Genomic DNA, 22,498 nt, shown 5'->3' on the forward strand with positions numbered 1-22,498 from the left:
GGACACAGGGAGGGTGGGCCAAACGGAAGGGGACTGTCCAGTCAGGAGGACAGATCATGGCCCATTTTTGGAGTAATAAAGGGGGAGGGGGTCCCCCTCTGCAGTGGGGGGATGCCAATACTGGTCTCACAGATCAAGCAGCACTGGCTGGTGATGGGCGCCCCTCAAAGGCAGCAGTGCCAGTGGAGAGGAGACCAAGGGCTATGGCGGGGAGCTCCTGGGGGACATGGAGGGAGAGGCTGACAGACCACAGGGTCCTTGTGGCCCGCCTTTATCCTCAGATCCAGGAGGAGTCTTTGGAGGGATTTGGGTAGGAGACTGATCATCAGATTTGTGTGCTTCTGATGAGAGGCTGGTGTAGAGCAGATGAGAGGAGGGAGGCCCAGGGCGGAGAGTGGGGTTAGCCAGGTCCGGGGGAGGTGAGGTACCTGGAGGAGGCACAGGTTTAAGCCACCCAGGGGCCCAGATTGCTGTGAAGTGGGAGGGTGAAGCTGAATTGGGGGCACCAGAGGTTGATGGGGAGTAGCGGGCATTCTCGGGGGCTGCCCGAGGGAGACTGGATTTCAGAAACATGTATGAAAAATCAAAAAAATGTACATGCCTTTTAATCAAGTCATTCCACTTCTAGAAATTTGTCTCAGAGAGATAAAACTTCAGCTAAAAATTCTTAATGTGTGGGAAGCTGAGGTAGGAGAATCGCTTGAACCTGAAAGGCGGAGGTTGCAGTGAGCCAAGATTGTGCCACTGCACTCCAGCCTGGGCGACAGAGCGAGACTGTCTCAAAAAAAAAAAAAAAAAAAAAGTAAATGTGTTCATGGAGGGAAAAGTGGAAACAGCTTTAATGTCAAACAGTAGGGGGAGGTAAAATAAACTGTTACATCCAAACATTAAACATTTAAGATAAATATGTTTTTGACAACTGTAATGACATAATAAACATTTTAAAACATTTAAACATTAGAAACATTTCTACTTTATGGTAAAGTTTACTCTTTTTGGTGTAGCTAATAAAACCTAGTATAATTTTTAAAAAATCATTGACTCATGTAACTATCACAATTGAAATACAGAATATTTCCACCACCCCCCCCAAATTTATCTAAGCACCCCTTTTTTAGAGACACAGTCTCACTGTGTCACCCAGGCTGGTGTGCAGAGGTGAATCTCGGCTCACTGCAACCTCCACCTCCTGGATTCAAGTGATTCTCTTGCCTCAGCCTCTCAAGTAGCTGGAATTACAAGTGTGGTCACCACACCTGGGTAATTTTTGTATTTTTAGTAGAGACAGGGTTTCGCCATGTTGACCAGGCTGGTCTCAAATTCCTGGCCCCTGTTCTTAGCCCTTATGTTCCTTTATAGTCAAACCCTTTTTGTACCCCAACCATGGCAACAACTGATCTCTTTCTGACCCTATACTTTTGCTTTTTACAGAATATCATAGTAATGCAAACGTTAAGGATGTGACCGTTTTTTAAATTAAACTTTTTATTTTGAGATAATTGTAGCTTTTCATGCAGTTGTGAGGAATAATACAGAGGGATCCTAGGTACTCCGGCCAGTTGCCTCAAGGGTAGCACCTTGCAGCTACAGTAACAGATCACAGCCAGGAGATTGACATTGATACAGCAAGAACAGAATGGTTCCCTCCCAAACATCCCTCATGTTGCCCTTTTACAGGAACACTCACTTGCCACTGTCCCAAACCCCTCCTTAGCCCCTGGCAACTACTAATTTGGTCTCCACTTGTGTAATTTTGTTATTTCAAGAATGTTCTGCACATGGAATCATACAGTATATGACTTCTGGAGACTGGCTTTCTCCCACTCAGCATAGTTTTCTGGGTGTTCCTCCAGGTCGCTCGGTTGCAACATAGTTTTTTCCTTTTTAATGCTGACTAGGAGTCTAAGTATGTAACCTTCTGAGTTTGTCTTCCTGAGTTCAGTGTTAACAATGTTGTAATTCATCCCAGTTGCCTTATGGATCAATAGTTTGTTCCCTATTATTGCTGAGTATGATTCCATTTATGAAGGTATCACAATGTGTTTAGCCATTCACCAGTTGAATGACAATTGGACTGTTTCCACGTGTGTGTGTGTGTGTGTGTGTGTGTGTGGTGTGTGTGGTGAGTCAAACCAGATGTTTCTGCTTCTTGCCAATGATGAATAAAACCCGTATAAGTATTTGCATACAAATTTTTGTTTGAACATAAGTTTTCATTCCATTTAGATAAAAACCTAGGAGTAGAGTTTGCTTGATATGCATAAACACATGTTTATTAGAAATTGCCAAATGGTTTTTAGAGGGGAGGCTGCTGGGGGTGGGGACATTGGGGTATAGGAGAGTTCTGTTAATGAAGCTTCCACCAACCCAGCTGGAAAATGGGACTGTGTCCTGGCACTGAGGTGCCCAAGCCCCGTGCCCAGACCTGAGCTAGACAGGGTCTCAAGATCACAGTCAGTCAAGGGTAAGAAGCGGCATCTTCTGCTCCAGAAGCTTCTGTTCCTGCAGGCCCTACCTCCTCCTCAGGGCTCCGCAGGAACTGTTCAAAATGCTGAGTGCTGTGCAAACTGTAGGGCACAGCAAGACACTTGGAACTCAGAGGGACCCAGGGTGGGCAGCATTGGCCGAAGCTAGAAGTGGGTGCCTACAGGTCACACCCCACCTGCCGCCTCCAGACCCTGGACATTTCAGCAGGGGCTGGGCCAGTTACAGGGAGGGAAAGGGAAATGGGGACCCTTTGAATTGCTGCGCTGGGACCCTAAGGTCTTGGGTAGTAACAAGGAACCTGGAAGCACAGCTGTCCCCAAGAGGCCTTCCAGGGTCCCTCCTCCATGGACAGGACTTCAGACTGGACAGTTACGCATCCATTTTTCCATCAGTCTGTCCATACATATATCTGTCCATGCGCACACACACACCCATCCTTCCACAAGCCCTTTGAGGCCTCCTATATAGGAGGACCTATATAGGACCCTCAGCTCCTGATGTCCCAGGCAAGGCAGGATCAGCCTAGCCCAGCCCCAGGTGAGACCTGAAGTGTGCCTGCTCATGCACCGTGGGAGAAGGGGGCTGTGGCACTGGAGTCCCCTGGGAGTACTTGTCCCTGCCCAGTCCAGAGCTCAGGCTGCAGATGAGACCCTCTGTGAAGACGATGAGTGGCAGGGGATACTCGGGATCCCATGTCAGCAAAGGTGGCCTGGGGGCCATGGCAACCTCAGACAGGCCTGGGAGCTGCAACCAGGGCTGGAGGTCAGAGGGAGGAAGGGCATGCTGGAAGATGGGTGTGAGCAAAGGCACAGGAGTGACCTCAGCGCCCAATCTCTTAACGTGGATATGGCAGGTGCACATGGGCCCCCGCGGAACCACCCTGAAGGATCATCTCAGAGACCCTAGAACCTGTCTACCATGCCACCTGCCCTGCCACCCTGCTCACCACCTAGAAATTCCTTCCATTCTGCCGCATGGCTGGGCCCTGCACTGGGCCAGGCCTTCACGGGGGCAGGGGACAAGGAGAGAGGGGGTCTGGGCCGTGAATGGGACACAGGCAGTGACCACCTGGTAAAGAAAACTGAATGAGCAGAGGATGCAGAGAGGCAGGTCCAGGGCAGGGCCCTGCAGGGTGCACAGGAGTTCTCTGGGGTGGACGGTAGACCAGGTCTGTGAGCACGCACGCTGGGCTGGGCCAGCAGGCTGACGTGTCCTAAGCCCCAGAGCCCTGCAGAGGGGCCGGAACAGGGCCCAGAGGGAGCAAGGCTGAGAATAAAGGCCCTGAATGCCTCAGATCTGGCCAGATCTGCAACTCCTAAAGGCAGCTGCATCCTGTGTTGAGACGCTATTGAGTGGCCTTATTGTCCCTGTACATTTATAAAATACAGGACACGTGTTGTCCAGCTGAGCCACTCATGGATTCTGTGGGGCCCATGGCCAGGATCATGGTCCCATTTAACAGGTAGGATAACTGAGGCCTAGAGCAGTTAAATCCCAAAGAATGAGGCAGAGCCAGCTCAGGGGTGTCCTGACTTTCAGCCCAGGGCCTCCCATCTGACAAATGGGGAAATCGAGATCAGGAAAGGAAGGGGCCTGCCCAAGCTCACATCGGAGCACACCTGTATGGAGCACACCTGTATGGAGCACACTTGTATGGAGGGTGCCTGTATGGAGCACTGCCCTCTGCCAGGCACCAGATATGCTCAGGTGGGGTGACCTCCCTTTACCATTCCCCAGCTCTGACCCCATTTCAGGGATGCAGAAAAGAGGCCTCAGAGCAGAGTAAGGCCGAGTCAGGGCTACAGAGCCCGATGGCCACCCCTCCCCTGAACGGCTAGGAGGAGGGAGGGCAGCTGGCAAAGGCCTGCAGGAGCCCAGAGCGTGTTCTTCCAACTGGAGCCTCTGCTGTGGGAGCCCCAGCCACAGGGTCAGACAGAAAAGAGGTCCCACCCAAGCTCAGCCCTCAGCAGCCCTTGACCTTGGGCAGTTTGACTCCCTTCAATGGGCCTCAGTTTCCTCCTCTGTACAGGGGGGGTGATAACAGTTTCTCCCCACAGGTTGGTTTTGGGGATTAAATGAGAATGCCTAGGGAGTGCCAGGCCCATGGGGACCCTCACCTACCCCCAGCCATTGCTGTTCTCTCCTCAGTTCTTGCCTGGGCCTGTGGGTGACACACTGTGTGATCCTGGGCAAGTGCCTTTCCCTCCCTGGGCCCAGCCTTCACTCTGGTCAAGGAGAAGCTGGGTCAGGGACCTGAGGACCAGCCATTCAGGAAACCAGTAGATTCCTGGGTGAAGGGGTTGGCCAGGGAGGCCTGGAGGGGCAGCGAGGTCTGAGGTGAGAGTAGGGTGGGGGCCAGGCCAAGGGATGGGGGTGGGGGATTCACCTTCCCAGCTCTGGTGGCCCTGCCTGCAGCTGGCTGACCTTGGGAATCCCCAGGCTAAGGTTAATCTTAACATTGACCTAAACCAGAACTCAGGGTGACCAGGGAAAAAACTAAGGCAAGAAGAAGCCAAGGCTGCCGCCTGGGATGTGGGACAGGAGAAAAACAAGACAGACGTGGCCAGGGAGAGGGGGAGCGTATTTCAGGGCTGCACTGGGTGTTCATGCAGCTCACAGGTGAGGGTGGAACAGCCCTCTCCCTACATCCCACCCGCTCCCAGCCCCAGCCCGCCACCAGGCCCGATGTTGCCCCCTGGCTGCCTTCCCACACCCTGAGCTCCACCTTGGGTCCTGGAGCTCTGGAGGACCTGACTTCAAGGGATCTTACCTCCCCTTCCTCTTTGACTAAGGAGAAGCAAGAGGTGCAGCCTTTTCCCAAGTCTCCAGACTCTTTATCCCATCTCATCCCCTAGCTTAGTGCCTGGCGCATACATGGTTCCCAATAAACAGTTTGTTTATTTATGTACTTTTCTTTTCTTTTTCTTATCTTTTTTTTTTGAAACACCGTCTCTTTCTGTCACCCAGGCTGGAGTGCAGTGGTGTGATCATAGCTCACTGCAGCCTTGACCCACAGGGCTCAATAGATGCACTGACCTTAGCTTCCTGAGTAGCTGCACAGCTGGGCCTATAGATGCTTGGCTAATTTTAGATTTTGTTTTGTACTGTAGAGACTGGGTTTCACCATGTTGCCCAGGCTGGTGTCAAACTTCTGGGTTCAAGCACTTCACCCGCCTCGGCCTCCCAAATTCTGGAATTATAGATGTAAGCCACTGTGTCCAGCCAACAGTTTAAATGAGGGAGGGAGGGAAGGAAGGAAGGAGGGAGGGAGGCAGGAAGGAAGGAAAGAAAAGAGAGATGGGTCGGGTCGGTCAATGAAAGTTATTACAAGAGACAAAGAAGGACATTATATATTGATAAATAAGTTATTTCATCAAGAAGATTTAACAGGCTGGGCGCTGTGGCTCACGCCTGTAATCCCAGCACTTTGGGAGGCCAAGATGGGCAGATCACGAGGTCAGGAGATCGAGACCATCCTGGCTAACACGGTGAAACCCCATCTCTACTAAAAATACAAAAAATTAGCCAGGCGTGGTGGCGGGCACCTGTAGTCCCAGCTACTCGGGAGGCTGAGGCAGGAGAATGGCGTGAACCCGGGAGGCGGAGCTTGCAATGAGCAGAGATCGTGCCACTGCACTCCAGCCTGGGCGAGAGAGCTAGACTCTGTCTCAAAAAAAAAAAAAAAAAAAAAGAAGATCTAACAATTAGTACATGTGCATCTAACTACAGAGCCCCCCAAGTATAGGAAGTAATGACTGATGGAATTGAAGAGGGAAACAGACAGCTTTGCAATAATAGTTGCAATACTATACGGTCAATACTGGCTAGAACAATGAGACAGAAGATCAGTAAAGAAGTAGAGGACTTGAAAAATACTATAAATGAGCTAGACCTGACAACATCTACAACAGACTCACAGAATACAGATTCTTCTCAAGTACACATGGAATATTCTCCGGAATACACCATGTATTAGGCCATGAAACAAATCTCAGTAATTTAAAAGGACTAAAATCAGAATATCGTCTCTGCAGTAGAGTGAAAGTAGAAATCAATAACAAAGGAGATCTGAATTCAGGAATATATAAAAATTAAACAACACACTCCTAAACAATCAACGAATCAAAACGGAAATTACAAATGATGTTCGAAAATTCTTTGAGATAAACGAAAATGGAAACACACATCAAACTTGTAGGAGGCCATGAGACCAGTGCTCAGAAGAAAATGTAGAGCTGGGAGGCCAAGGTGGGAAGATGGCATAAGGCCAGTAATTTGAAACCAGCCTGGGCGACAAAATGAGACCCGATTTGCACAAATAAAAATAAAAACAAACAGGTGGGTGCCATGTACCTGTGGTCACAACTACTTGCGAAGCTGAGGTGGAAGGGTCCTTGAGTCCAGTAGATCAAGGCTACAGTGAGCTGTGATCATGTCACCGCAGTCCAGCCTGGATGTGAGACCCTGTCAAAAGTAGAAAAAGAGAGACAGAGAAAGAGAGAGAGGAAGGAGGGAAGGAAAGAAGGAGGGCAGGAGGGAGGGAGAAAGAAAAAAAAGGGAAGGGGAAGAGGAAGGGGAAGGGGAAGGGGAAGGGGGTGACCTCTGAACTACAGCCCTGAGGCTGGACTGGGGAGAACTGGCCTCACAGGAAAGAGAAGAGGTGTTAGGGCCGGGCGCGGTGGCTAACGCCTGTAATCCCAGCACTTTGGGAGGCCCAGGTGGGTGGATCACAAGGTCAGGAGATCGAGACCATCCTGGCTAACATGGTGAAACCTCGTCTCTACTAAAAATACAAAAAATTAGCCAGGTGCGGTGGTGGCTGCCTGTAGTCCCAGCTACTCGGGAGGCTGAGGCAGGAGAATCACTTGAACCCGGGAGGCAGAGTTTGCAGTGAGCCACTGTACTCCAGCAGCCTGGGCGATAGAGCGAGACTCCGTCTCAAAAAAAAAAAAAAAGAGAAGAGGTGTTAGATGGAATCAGACTCTCAGAAAAGACAGAAAAGAGATGAAGGGAAACATGGAGAAATGACTAGGACCCACTGTGGAAGACTCTTGTGTGCAGCAAAAGTGATGTAATGGGATAATGAAGGGACAGTTTCTATCTCCTACAGAGCAGGATTGCCCCTGAGAGCTCGAGTGAGAGGACAGGCTGTGGGTTCCTGGGATTTCAGACATTTGCAGCGGGAATGCAGGGATGTAAGATGATGTGTTTTCCAGTCCCCTGGCCAGCAATGATGCTTCTCAGTTATGAACGTCCCCCATGGAGAGTCCTAGGGTCTTCCTGTCTGAGTCAACTTGTCCTCTCAGTTCCTCCTCCCTAGATCTCTTTAGAATTATTTGCTGGGTTAGGGTTTCCTGAGAGTGGAGGAGAAGGAACTATGGATGTCCCCCTTCCTCCCTCACCATGGTCAGAAGTCTGGCCAAGGCCACTTCATTAAGGGACAGGGGACCTTTCCTATCTCCTCAAGGGTAGCCTCCTGAGTTGATCTGACCCCCAGGTTTAACCAGAACACACTAGAACTTTCCACACCATCTGCACATGGAAAATGTGTGTCTGTTAATTGATTTATGAAGCCACCTAGAAAGATTAGCTATAAACAATGTGTTTATTTAATTTTAGGATATATTTGTTAGAGGCAACTGGCAGAAAGGTGAACTTTTCCATCACTTAGACCTCGAGTCAGCAGCTCACGCAGCAGTGATTGCTCGGGTGACTCTGAGTGACCTGTTCTACCTCTAGAACCAATGTTTCTGGTTAGGCTAAATGGAGGAAATAAAAATTCTCCAACCATTTAATTAAGATTCACTGGGAGGCCGGGCATGGTGGCTCACGCCTGTAATCCCAGCACTTTGGGAGGCCAAGGTGGGTGGATCACGAGGTCAGGAGATCAAGACCATCCTGGCTAACACGGTGAAACCCCGTCTCTACTAAAAATACAAAAAATTAGCCAGGCGTGGTGGCGGGCACCTGTAGTCCCAGCTACTCAGGAGGCTGAGGCAGGAGAATGGCGTGAACCTGGGAGGTGGAGCTTGCAGTAAGCAGAGATCATGCCACTGGACTCCAGCCTGGGCGACAGAGCGAGACTCCGTCTCAAAAAAAAAAAAAAAAAAAAAAGATTCACTGGGAAACAGTACCCTGAGTGCTTAGAGCTGCACTCTTCACACAGAAGACACAGTAAGGGTTAGGGAACCTTCTCAGGGGATAAATACACACAAATTTTCACCACAGCAATCAAGAATTTATATTGGGAATCTGATTCCAGCCTCTAGGGAAGCTGAAAAATCCAAAACCAATCTCATTAAACTATTTCATCTACTCATTGGAGGAGCTCCAGTTCTTATAAAACTGCCAGCCCGTCCTTCTCTCCCTCTCCTCACCCTCCACCCACAGGACAGGGCCGGGCACACAGAGGAGGAACACTGAGGACCTGGGTGGTGGAGACCCTGGCTTTCCTCTCTTCTCACCCATGGTGGGCTCTGCTTATCCTCATCTTTTCTTCCCCAGTTAGGGTTCCCTGGGAGCCTGTGAGTTGTCTGGGGACCTCATCAACATTTACACAAATGCCCCAGACTCTGCTCACCTCTTTCAAAGGGGCTCCTCCCAGTGAGCCTGCAATGTCTGTGTGATTGGGAGGTGTCACCTCCAGGCCCTTAAACCAGAGTGGCCCAGGTCTGAGGTTCCTTTATGAGCTTTGGAGATGAACGAGGCCTCTGCTTTGATAGGAATAGATCCTGTTTATCAAAGCATTTAAAGGCCAGACATTCCTATGTTAGGGGTCCTGAAGAGTTGTTTCAGAGTGGATGAATGACTGTCACATCCTCAGTGGCCCTGCCACTTGTCATACATCTTATTCATACATACATGAGTAGTCACTTGTCATACATCTTATTCGCTTGGACTTCAACAATGATGTAATTTGATTTTAAAAATCATTGTATTCATGATCTGAAATGGAAATAACAGAAAGTACAAATACTGTCATTTCAACCACGAATTAAGCAAGTACAGAAGAAATCTATGACATTTGAGAAGAATCTTCTGCATACAGTAAGCACCTTCCTCCTGATTTTAATGTGAACCACCACCAGCTGTTTTTAAGACTATCTCTCATTAAACTGAATAAGAGGTCAGCGGCAAGGTTATTGAGTTACCGATGTTTTCCACTGTGATTCATTTTAATGTATAATTTATTTCACCATGAATGTAAAAAGTGTGCTTTTCTCCTTTATATATTATATTTTAATAATAAACTGAATTTTTAAAAAATGTGGCCGGGTGCAGTGGCTCACACTTGTAATCCCACCATTTTGGGAGGCCAAGGCAGATGGATCACCTGAGGTCAGGAGTTCGAGACCAGCCTGGCCAACATGGTGAAACCCCGTCTCTACTAAAAATACAAAAAAAATTAGCCAAGCGTGGTGGCACTCCCCTGTAGTCCCAGCTACTCAGGGAGGCTGAGGCAGGAGAATCACTCAAACTCAGGAGGCAGAGGTTACAGTGAGCCAAGATCATGTCACTGCACTCCAACCTGGGCAACAGCGGGAGACTCTGCCAAAAAAAAAAAAAAAAAAAAAAAAAAAAGCATCATCCTGCTTTGATAAGAGATGTAAGTGTTCTTCAGGATTTCTAGGAGTAGGAATCTTATTGTCTTGTGTAAAACTCTACTGGGGCAGGCATCAGAATCGAGGAGTGACCTTCTCGCACCCCTGGACTCTTTTTGATTATGTGAACTAAAACATGATGAGAAGCTGTCATTTTTTTTGAGAAAAAAAATTCAAAATTTATTCTCCAACAGACAGACAGCATCAGCAGGTACAACTACAGGGGTTTCTCCGTAGATCATACATTCACAAGGCATTATTAGCTCAACAGTGAGAAAGGCACTGGTGTGCTTTCTGTAACAATATCCACTTCACAGTATAAACAGGTACTATTATCGTGTTCACTTACAATTCCAGAAGGAAAGGCACAACTTGGCAAAAAAAAAAAAGAGGGGGGCGGAATCCTAAAGTCAGGTGCAACGATGAAGGGACAACACTTTGGCTAATCGTCTTGGATGCATATTTCCGTCAGGACCTTCCACATACAGAGGAAGGTCTTCTAACTTCCTCTGGGAGAACTCTAACTTCTCCCAGAAGTTAGAGTTTTTTTCTTTCTTTCTTTTTAAACCTTTCTTGTTAAACCAAGAGCAATGTTTTGTTTGCTCAATATCACATATACAAAAGGAAATGACAAAAAAAAGGCATCACAAAATCATCTTGAATGTTCACCTCTTCCCACCAATACATCAACTCTTAGGTTTTAGACAGGGCCTGGGAATACTTCAGCGGTCTTGAAATAGGAAAATAGACAATATGGCTACAAAAAATAAAAAATAAATGAGGTAGATAAAGCTTTCTCACCCAGGATGTGCCTGTTCTAACTTCGTAGCCTTCATGAAATATTCAGCAGGAAAACAAAACAAAACAAAAAATCTTCATAATTACTTGGCATAAGTCGCACAAGGAAATTCAACAAAAACAATCAGTATGTGAACCTGTGATGGGAAACACGCCCTTCCACGAGTTTCTTCTCGAGCATGAAAACCCCATTCTTCAATAGAGTAGGCACTGGCAAACTAAGTCACCTGAGATTCCCCACTCAGGTGCCCACCTCTTCTGGGGTTTGGGAAGCAGAAGGCATCTAAGAGGTGTGGGGATAACATTGGCACTCTCGGGGCTCCAACTGAACTGTAAATAAGCAGCAACACACACATTGACTCCCTAAGGACTAACATAAGTCCATTTGAGGGCCTCCTACTTAAGGTTCTAAGGTTGAAGCAATTTTGTAATTCTACAACCCTAGTTTTTTGTTGTTCCTATTTTAAGGACATTCAAAAAAAAAAAAAAGATGGGGACAGGGTTGGGGCATATAAAACAGGTCCCTAAAAAGATGACAGACATTGTCCTTTTACCCGTGTCCAGTTACCAATAAGTAGACGGTACCCCTCTCCCCTCAGTTAGGCTGTGTAGTTGTCTTTTCCGCTGTTGTTCAGTAAGTTCCAACGATTCTACCTTGAAATAGGTAACAGTCTTTGGAAAAAGTCATTCTAGGTTGTACAAAGGTTCTATGTATACGTCTGTTACAGTAACAAAGCTACTTTGCAAGACCCGAAGAAGCTGTCATTTTTAACCCCCGCAGTGACAATTTCCCCACAACTGAATTGTAATCTTGAGTGATGCACTTCCCAGAATGTTCTGAACAAGGCCTGGTGCCGTCTCCGCTGCAGTCCCTGGAGGGAGAGCAGGGGTCTCCTTGGGGCCGCCGTGGAGTCTCTGGGGCAAGAGGGAGCCTCCCAGGGGGAGGATGACAGGTCTGCTCACTTGCAGACTGGACACAATTCCTTATAGGCTGCCCTCTGGATGTGAGTTCTAGAGCCACAGGTAATGTAGCAGCAGAAATTCCTCTGAGATGATGTCTGTGTATAGTTGTGTTGGTTTGAAAAGTGTTTTGGTCATTTGAGTCTTCATACTTAGTAAACAAACAAAAATAAACTGGAAAAAAATTCTGAATTTGTAAAGCGGTATCAGTGGTGTAGATACATTTTAACAGCAACAAAGTAAGAGACGGGCCAGCATCTGGGGGGCCAGCAGGTTTTGTCCCACTTCCCCACCTGCCTGTGTCGCTGTGAGAAGCATCACTGGTCCAGGCATACAGTAATAGCCTTGTCCTCTAGCTGGGCCCAGAGACGTGAAGAATCCCTGCGTTTTCAGCGGCATCTTTGGTTCCAAAGAAGCGGCTGGGGACGCTGGAGCCCTGGTGCTTATTTGAATGCCAGTGGTAGCTCAGGAGATGCTGGGGAGGGCTCCCTGGCTTCTGCCATCTCCAGTGTATCCCACAGTCACCAACACTGAAGCCACTGCTCAGGGTGCAGGGGAGTCGGGCAGATGCTACCGGGGTTGCAGAGAGGGAGGGCAGCTGAGTCAGCACAGGCTGGAGAGGGAAACTGCAGACACAGACAGTCATTGGTGCTGCGTCAAGGACCAGGGTAAAGATTCTTAGGGCCAGACCCAGAAGAGATGAAAACAGACTGGGGGCTGCCCTGGGTCTCTGAGGCCTGTCCCTACCTGTGCAGTGAGAGAGGGACATGAGGAGGAGAGGAATCCAGGCCGTGGTGGAGACAGCCCTTAACACTCACAGTGGGTCTGGGCTGTCCCAGGCTTGTCTAATTTCCCTCCTGCCCCCAGGGAAAAGAAGGGGCTGTTCATGCAAATTCACTCCCTCCCCTCCTGGATCCCTCAGACCCTGCCTGATCACTGATTCAGGAGCCTGAGAGGGGACTTGAGGACAGAGGAGGCTGAGAGAGGGGCTGCTCTGAGTGCAGGCCCAGCAGCGTTGCGCAGGGGGACACACAGCTGTTAGGAACACACACAGGACCCTGCCAGGCCTTGAGAGCACCAGGCCATTGGGTCACATTCTGAGCACAGGGGACAGCTCTGACTCTGCCAGCTGGAGGCCAGTGGGGCTCACCCAGTTGTGAGCAATCCCCAGACAGGGCCTGGGACAGGGCACAGCACTCCTTACTGGTCACAGGCCCATCTTCAGTGTCCTCAGGGTCCGGGTACTTAATGCCCCAGGACGTCCCACCATTATTCAACACACAGTCCCCCAGGCCTCTGTGTAAGCAGTATGCTTAGGTCTCATTTCACAAATATTGATGAGCTCTCTGTGATTTCAGAGGCTTGCAATACAGAGAGAGAACTTTTCAATCCACAGACAATTCTATGAATATTAGGGGCTCAGGAAAACATAGAAAGCAGTGGGGCTCTCTGGCCTGGCGCGGTGGCTCATGCCTGTAATCCCAGCACTTTGGGAGGCCGAGGATGGTGGATCACCTGAAGTCAGGGGTTCAAGACCAGCCTGGCCAACATAGTGAAACCCTGTCTCGACTAAAAATACAAAAATTAGGCCATATGCAGTGGCTCACGCCTGTAATCCCAGCACTTTGGGAGGCCGAGCTGGGTGGATCATGAGGTCAGGAGTTCGAAACCAGCCTGACCAACGTGGTGAAACCCCATCTCTACTAAACATACAAAAATTAGCCAGGCATGGTGGTGTGCGCCTGTAATCCCAGCTACTCAGGAGCCTAAGGCAGAAGAATCGCTTGAACCAGGAGGCAGAGGTTGCAGTGAGCCGAGATCATACCACTGCACTCCAGCCTGGGCGACAGAGACTCCGTCTCAAAAAAAAAAAAAAAAAAAATCACAAAACAAAACAAAATGAAACAAAAAACTCCGTCTCTTCTCTCCTTCCTCCCCCTAGTCATCTCTAGTTTCTGTCTCTTTGAATTTGCCTATTCTAGACATCTCATGTAAGTGAAAACATGCAATATTTGTCCTTCTCTCCTTGCCTTATTTCATAGCATATTTTACAAGGTTCATCCATGTAACAGCATATATCAACATTGAATTCATTTTATGGCTGAATAGTATCTGTTGCATAAATACACATTATTTGACTTGTCCATTTATTTGTTGATTGATACTGGGTATCAATCAAGATTTTCTTGTTATTTCCACCTGTTCGCTACTGTGAGTAATTCTGCTATGAACTCTGATATACAGATATCTGTCTGAGTTTCTTCTCTCTCTCTCTCTCTATATATATATATATAAATATATATATATTTACATATATATTTATATATATATTTATATACCTTACAGTGGAATTATTGGGTCATACAGTAGTTTCATGTTTACAGTTTTGAGGCTCTACCAAACTCTTTATCACAATGGCTAAATCAGTTTTTCCTCCAGCAATACATAAAGTTTTCAATGTCTTGACATCCTTGTGAACAGTTGTTATTTTACTTTTCCTTTTTTTTTCACTACAACCTTCCCAGAGAGTGTGAAGTGATGTCTCACTGTTGTTTTGATACATACTTCCTCATGCCTAATGTTGAGTATCTTTTTTTGTACTTACTGGACCATTTGTATATGTGTTTGGAGAAATATATACTCAAGTCCTTTGCCCCCCGCGCCCCCCCCCTCCCGCCGCCTTTTTTTTTTTTTGAGACAGAGTCTCACTCTGTCGCCATGCTGGAGTGCAGTGACTCGATCTTGGCTCACTGCAACCTCCGCCTCCTGGATTCAAGTGATTCCTCTGCCTCAGCCTCCTGAGTAGCTGGGACTACAGGCGTGCACCACCACGCCTGGCTAATTTTTTTTTTTTTTTTTTTTTTGTATTTTAGTAGAGATGGGGTTTCACCATGTTGGCCAAGATGGTCTCCGTCTCCTGATCTCGTCATCTACCTGCTTTGGCCTTCCAAAGTGCTGGGATTACAGGTGTGAGCCACCACGCCTGGCCCTTTGCCCATTTTTTAACTGGGTTGTTTACTTGTTTTTATCATTGAGTTCTGGGGTGCTTTACATACTGCGGATATAAATTCCCTTGTCAAATATATAATTTGCGAAGGTTCTGTTCCATTGTGTAGGTTGTCTCTCTGCTTTCTTGACATTGTCCATTGATGCACAGTACTTGGCAAAAAATGTTCATTACATGTTACAATATGTTATATATGTTAACAGTTATAAAATATAGCTAATAATTCAAACATATTAATAATCACTTTAAATGTGCATGGTCTATATACACTAATTAAAAGACATAGACTAGAAGAGTGGATAAAAATAATATGCAAATATGTGTTCTCTACCAGAAACCCACTTCAAATATAAAGACTCAGAGCAAAAGAAGAGAGTTTTTGTTTTGTTTTGTTTTGTTTTGTTTTGTTTTGTTTTGTTTTTTGAGATGGAGTCTCACTCTGTCACCCAGGCTGGAGTGCAGTGGTGCAATCTCAGCTCACTGCAAGTTCTGCCTCCTGGGTTCATGCCATTCTCCTGCCTCAGCCTCCCAAGTAGCTGGGACTACAGGTGCCTGCCACCAGACCTGGCTAATTTTTTAATATTTTTTAGTAGAGACAGGGTTTCACCATGTTAGCCAGGATGATCTCAATCTCCTGACCTTGTGATCTGCCGACCTCGGCCTCCCAAAGTGCTGGGAATACAGGCGTGAGCCACCATGCCTGGCCAAGAACAGAGATTTAAAAAGACAGACCACTGGGTGTGATGGCTCACGCCTGTAATCCCAGCACTTTGGGAGGCCGAGCCAGGCGGATCGCCTGAGGTCGGGAGTTCGAGACCAGCCTGACCAACATGGAGAAACCTCCTCTCTACCAAAAATATAAAATTAGCTAGGCCTGGTGGCACATGCCTATAATCCCAGCTACTTGGGAGGCTGAGGCAGAAGAATCACTTGAACCCAGGAGAAAGAGGTTGCAGTGAGCCAAGATTGCACCATTGCACTCCAGCCTGGCAGCAGAGCAAGACTACTCTAAAAAAAAAAAAAAAAAAAAAAGGCAACATTGTGGGCCATAAAATAATACCACAACTTATTTAAATGAATGAAATTTCTAAAATATGCTTTCATAGCATTATAAAATTAGACTAGAATTCAGTAATAGAAAGATAAACGGAAAACCTCCAAATATTTGGACATTAAATCATGTACTCTGCAAAACACATGGATCAAAGAAGATGCCTCAATGAAGTTGTAAAAATACATATATATTTTTTGAGATGGAGTTTCACTCTTGTCACCCAGGCTGGAGTGCAGCGATGCAATGTCAGCTCACTGCAATGTCCGCCTCCTGGGTTCAAAGCGATTCTCCCACTTCACCCTCCCGAGTAGCTGGGTCTACAGGTGCACACAACCACACCCGGCTAATTTTTGTATTTTTAGTAGAGACAGTGTTTCACCATGTTGGCTAGGCTGGTCTTGAACTCCTGACCTCAAGTGATCTGCCCACCTCAGACTCCCAAAGTGCCGGATTACAGGCATGAGCCACCGCGCCAGGCAATTTTTTGTATTTTTTAGTAGAGATGGGGTTTCACCATGTTAGCCAGGATGGTCTCGATCTCCTGACCTTGTGATCTGCCCACCTCGGCCTCCCAAAGTGTTGGATTACAGGCGTGAGCCACCACACACAGCCGAAAAAATATTTTAAACAAAATGAAATAAAAATGTACCTTGTCAAGATTTGTGGGATGCAGTCAAAGCAGGGCTCAGAGGGAAATTTATAACTGAATGCCATGTGATAGAAAATAAGAAAGACCTAAAGTCAATAACCTAAGCTTTCACATTAGAAAACCAGAGAAAACAGAGCAGTGTTATAGAAAGCAGACAGAAGAATAGCAAAAGCAATAATTATTGCAGAAATCAATGGAATGAAAAATCAAAAATCAACAGAGAAAGTTATCAAAACCAACAGCTGTTTCTATGAATAGATTAAAAAAAAAAATCAATAAACCTCCAGGCAGGCTAACCATGAAGAAAGGAAGTCATAATGTAGTAATAACTAAAAGAGAGGTCATCATTTGTGATTCTGTGGGCATTGAGAAGACCATGAGGGAATACTTTGAGAAAATCTATGCCCAGAAATTTGATAAGCTTAGGAACCGATTCCTTCAAAGGCAGAAACTATAAAACTCACCAAGGAGAAATTGATAAACTGAATAGATCTGTATCCATTTTAGACATTGAATCAATCATTAGTAACTTTTCCAAAAAAAAAAAGCACCAGGCTTAGATGGTTTTACTGGTAAATCCTACCAAATTCTTTTTTTTTTTAATTTTTTGGAGATGGAGTCTTGCCATGTTGCTCAGGCTGGAGTGCAGTGGCACAATGTTGGCTCACTGCAGCCTCCACCACCTGGGTTCAAGTTGTTCTCCTGCCTCTGCCTCCTGAGTAGCTGGGACTACAGGCATATGCCACCACACCTGGCTAATTTTTGTATTTTTTTTTTTTTTTGAGACGGAGTCTCGCTCTGTCGCCCAGGCTGGAGTGCAGTGGCGCGATCTCGGCTCACTGCAAGCTCCACCTCCTGGGTTCATGCCATTCTCCTGCTTCAGCCTCCCCAGCAGCTGGGACTACAGGCGCATGCCGCCACGTCTGGCTAATTTTTTTTTTTTTTTGTATTTTTAGTAGAGATGGAGTTTCACTGTATTAGCCAGGATGGTCTTGATCTCCTGACCTTGTGATCCGCCCGCCTCGGCCTCCCAAAGTGCTGGGATTACAGGCATGAGCCACTGCACCCAGCCTAATTTTTCTATTTTTGGTAGAGACAGGGTTTCACCATGTTGGCCAGTCTGGTCTCGAACTCCTGACCTCAGGTGATCTGCCTGCCTCAGCCTCCCAAAGTGCTGGGATTAAAGGCATGAGCCACCGTGCCCAGCAACCCTACCAAATTCTTATGTAGTCTTATCATATAAGTAAGTGATCACAATCCTAAGTATTTACCCAGCTTAATTAAACAATCATGTATGGGCTGGGCCTCCCTACTCGGGAGGCTGAGGCAGGAGAATTGCTTGAACCTGTGAGACAGTGGTTGCAGTGAGCTGAGATCACACCACTGCACTCCAGCCTGGGCGACAGAGCAACACTCTGTCTCAGAAAAAAAAAAATTATGTCTGTACTAAAAAGTCCACAGGAATGTTTATGGTAGCTTTATCCATACTGCCCACATTGAAAGCAACCTTGATGTCCTTCAGTAGGCGAATGTACCAACAAACTTTGTTACACTGATCAATGGAATATTATCCAGTGATAAAAAACCATTGAGATACATTTGGATTCGATTTATTAATCTCAGTTACCTACTATTCTGACATTTTAGGAAAGAAGTAATTGTTTTTAATGATGGATAAACTTGTGTGGTGTTTCAGATCTTATGATGCTGAGCAGGTTCTGCACTGCGCTAATGTCTAATATAATTTTATATTTACAAACATACCTGCTACCCGGAGATTAATTTAGTCCACATGGACTATTGACCCCTCTTGAGACTGCAACATACGCACTGGTAAATCAGTGTGTTTAGACTTTTCAAGTATCTAACTCATTTCTAAACATGTACCATGTTTATAAACCTCTTGATTTCCAGCAACATATGATAGAAAACACCTGCTATTAAAAACACTTCACAGCTTCTACTCAGTGTCACCCATTGCTGTGGTGAGAGACAACACAGTGATATCTCATATGTTGCAAGCTTTCAAGATAGCCTGAACTTAAAAAGTTGCTCCATTAGTTGTATCTGATGGACCTAAATTTGCCTCCTAGTTCACTTTGTGTCAAGAGCCAAAACTGTGAACCTAACTTTCTCTTACTTGCAGGCAATAACTGAAAATAAAGATTTATTTTCATGCTAACTTCTTAAAAGTCATAAAAACAATAAAATAGGATCCTGAAAAAAAAACCGTTGAGATAAAAAGGCACAAATCAATATGAAAATGTCATAAATGTATATTATAAGTGAAATAAGTCAATCTGAAAAAGCTGCATACACTATGATTCCAATTACATAAGCTTTCTGGGAAAGAAAAACCAGAGGGACAGTGAAAAGATCAGTGGTTGCTGAGGGATCTGCAAAAAGGGGAGAGAAGTTAATAGGTGGAGCTCATGTAATGTTTAGGGCATAAAACTATCTTGTAATGGTAATGAATGGCATTATTAGTTTGTCAAAACCCTTAGACTACCAAAACACAGACTGAATCTTAATGCAAACTCTGGCCTTTAGATACTAACAATGTATCAATAATGGTTCACTCATTGTAACGCATGGACCGCACCCATGTAAAAGGTGGTTAAGAAAAGCAAACTTTGGGGGGAGGGTCTGAGAATTTTCTGTACTCTCTTCAATTTTTACATTCATCTAAAACTCTCCTACATAAACTCTCTTAATTTTTAAAACTCTGGCAACACTGTTTCAGGAAGAGATCCATCTCAGCTAACGTTTAATGATCAGCTAAATGTTAAAAGTTTCAGTTGAGATGTTTTCTATTTAAAGTGAATGAAACTTTTAGTTGTAAATATGCCATTACTTCTGTAGTTGTAGTAGTGGCAACTGACTAAATAATGTAAACGTGCACACATGAAATAAAAGAGAAATATGACACAGCATTTTTAAAGTTTTGTCTAGGCCGGGCATGGTGGCTCATGCCTGTAGGCCCAGCACTTTGGGAGGCCGAGGCGGGTAGATCACCTAATGTTAAGAGTTCGAGACACCCTGGCCAACATGGCGAAACCCCATCTCTACTAAAAATATAAAAATTAGCTGGGCATGGTGGTGGGCGCCTGTAGTCCTAGCTACTCAAGAGGCTGAGGCAGGAGAATCGCTTGAACCCAGGAGGCAGAGGTTGCAGTGAGCCGAGATCGAGCCACTACACTCCAGCCTGGGCTACAAGAGTGAAACTCCAACTTAAAATAAATAAATAAATCAAGTTTTGTCTTAAACATGAAATGCTTAACCAACTGGAATCACTCTGCTTGAATGCACTTAATAACAGAATAGTCACAGTACCTTCAATTGATATGCACACTCTCACTCTTTGCCTAGTCAGAACTTTTCGGACCCTCTGCTTCCAGGGAGAAATAGACTGCACTGATTCCTGATGAGTGCTGTTGGGCCAGAAGTTCTTGGATGCTCAGCTTGGAGTCAGCAGAGGCTCCGCCAACTCCTCAGGAATTACTTGTATGTTCGGGATGCAAGATCCTGGGAAATTACAAAAAAGATAGCTGTTGAAATCTTACAGGCAGAAGACCATAGATAAATTAGTAATACTTTACTCACAGATCAAACTTTTTTTTTTTTCTGAGATGGAGTCTTGCTATGTTGCCCAGGCTGAAGTCTAGTGGTGCAGTCTGGGCTGATTACCATCTCCGCCTCCTGGGTTCAAGCGATTCGCCCGCCTCAGCCTCCCAGGTAGCTGGGATTACAGGCATGCGCCAACACGCCTGGCCAATAGTTTTGTACTTTTAGTAGAGACAGAGTTTCACCATGTTGGCCAGGCTGGTCTCAAACTCCTGACCTCAGGTGATCTAGCTGCCTCAGCCTCCCAAAGTGCTGGAATTACAGGCATGAGCCACCACACCCAGCTCACAGATCAAACTTTTGATCCAATTTTTACCACCTGCTTAGCACAGCCACCTGAATCAGAGAGTTAGTCCTTACAGAGAGATTTTTTTTTTTTTTTTGAGATGGGGTCTTGCTCTATTACCTAGGCGGCCGTGCAGTGGCATGCTCATGACTCACTGCAGCCTCGAACTCCAGGGCTCCAGTGATCCTCCCACCTCAGCCTCCCAGGTAGGTGGAACCACAGGCACACACCACCATACGGGGCTAATTTCTAAAAGTTTTTTGTAGAGGTGGGGTCTCCCTAAGTTGCCCAAGCTGGTCTTGAACTCCTGCCCTCAAACTACCCTCTTGGTTTGGCCTCCCAAACTGTTGGGATTACAGGTGTGACCCACTGTGCCTGGTCCTCCTAGAAAGACCTTGCAGTGTGGGTAGCACTTAAAATGGAACAGATGATGTAGGCAAATGCCTTTCTTTAGATGAGGCAATGTGGAAAGGAAGCAGAGCAGACTGACCAAGAGCATGGAGCCTGGTGCCTATGGCCTGGGTTCAAATCCCACTGAGAAGCTGTACATACCTAGGAATGTTATGTAAATCTCTCTGTGCTTCAGTCCCTGTTCTGAGACACACGAATGTTAGGCTGAGCATGGTGGCTCACACCTATATTCCCAGCACTTTGGGAGGCTGAGGCAGACGGATCACTTGAGGTCAGGAATTCGAGACCAGCCTCATCAACATGGTGAAAACCCGTCTCTACTAAAATACAAAAATTAGCCGGGCGTGGTGGCAGGCACCTGTAATCTCAGCTATGTGGGAGGCTGAGGCAGGAGAATTGCTTGAACCCAGAAGGCAGTGGTTGCAATGAGCGGAGATCCCTCCATGGCACTCCAGCCTGGGCAATAAGAGTGAAACTCTGTCTCAAACAAACAAACAAAAAACAAATGTTAATATGGTCCCTCTTATGATATAAGGCTAACATTGAATTCAGGTAAAGCCTTAAGAAGACTGGTGCTGGCCAGGTGCGGTGGCTTATGCCTGGAATGCCAGCACTTTGGGAGGCCGAGGCGGGCAGATCATGAGGTCAGGAGATGGAGACCATCCTGGCTAAAAATGGTGAAACGCTGTCTGTACTAAAAATACAAAAAATTAGCCAGGCATGGTGGCGGGCCCCTGTAATCCCAGCTACTTGGGAGGCTGACGCAGGAGAATCGCTTGAACCCAGGAGGCAGAGGTTGCAGTGAACTGAGATCACGCCACTGCACTCCAGCCTGGGTGACAGAGTGAGACTCCGTCTCAAAACAAAACAAAACAAAACAAAACAAAAAAGAGAGAACTGCATTAATAGAGACGGTTCCATATTTTCTCCAGGGATCATCCAACTGAGGAGGTGGGTGGGGGGCTGTGGAACAAAATGGGGATTATGGTATTGTTCAAAACGGAGGATTTTATTTTATTTTATTTTATTTTTATTTATTTTTTTTTTTGAGACGGAGTCTTGCTTTGTCGCCCAGGCTGGAGTGCAGTGGCGCGATCTCGGCTCACTGCAAGCTCCACCTCCCGGGTTCACGCCATTCTCCTGCCTCAGCCTCCCGAGTAGCTGGGACTACAGGCGCCCACTACCACGCCCGGCTAATTTTTTGTATTTTTAGTAGAGACGGGGTTTCACCGTGTTAGCCAGGATGGTCTCGATCTCCTGACCTCGTGATCCGCCCGCCTCGGCCTCCCAAAGTGCTGGGATTACAGGCGTGAGCCACCGCGCCCGGCCAAAACGGAGGATTTTAATGTGGTCTCCAGTTGGATAGAAGTTGTGTGTACATGTGTTTGTATTATCCATACACACAGAGACACTGTTCTGAGTTCCTCATGTATATTAATCTGTATTTTATCCTCTCAACAACTCTTATGAGAAGGTACTTTTCTGCAGATGGAGAAGCTGAAACACGCAGAGGAGTCACTGCCTGCTCCAGGTCACCAGCTTATAAGTGGCTGGAGCAGGATGTTAACCCAGGTGGCCTGGCTCCAGAGTCCATGCACTGAGCTAGAACAAAGAAGACAGA

The 22,498-nt window shown here is 46.5% G+C and overlaps 1 protein-coding gene across 1 annotated transcript in view; it reads left to right on the forward strand.

The window, feature by feature from the left end:
• Window positions 1–3,405: 3,405 nt before the first annotated feature.
• The window catches only part of LOC109024599 (uncharacterized), a 92,557-nt gene continuing 73,464 nt past the window's right edge, over window positions 3,406–22,498 (forward strand). The window contains 3 exon segments of the mRNA XM_063704708.1: window positions 3,406–3,558; window positions 4,326–4,544; window positions 5,151–5,291. Coding sequence (XP_063560778.1) covers window positions 3,406–3,558; window positions 4,326–4,544; window positions 5,151–5,291 — 513 coding nt within the window.

The sequence above is a fragment of the Gorilla gorilla genome, chromosome 23 (genome assembly GCF_029281585.2).
Source record: "Gorilla gorilla gorilla isolate KB3781 chromosome 23, NHGRI_mGorGor1-v2.1_pri, whole genome shotgun sequence".
Taxonomy (NCBI): domain Eukaryota; kingdom Metazoa; phylum Chordata; class Mammalia; order Primates; family Hominidae; genus Gorilla; species Gorilla gorilla.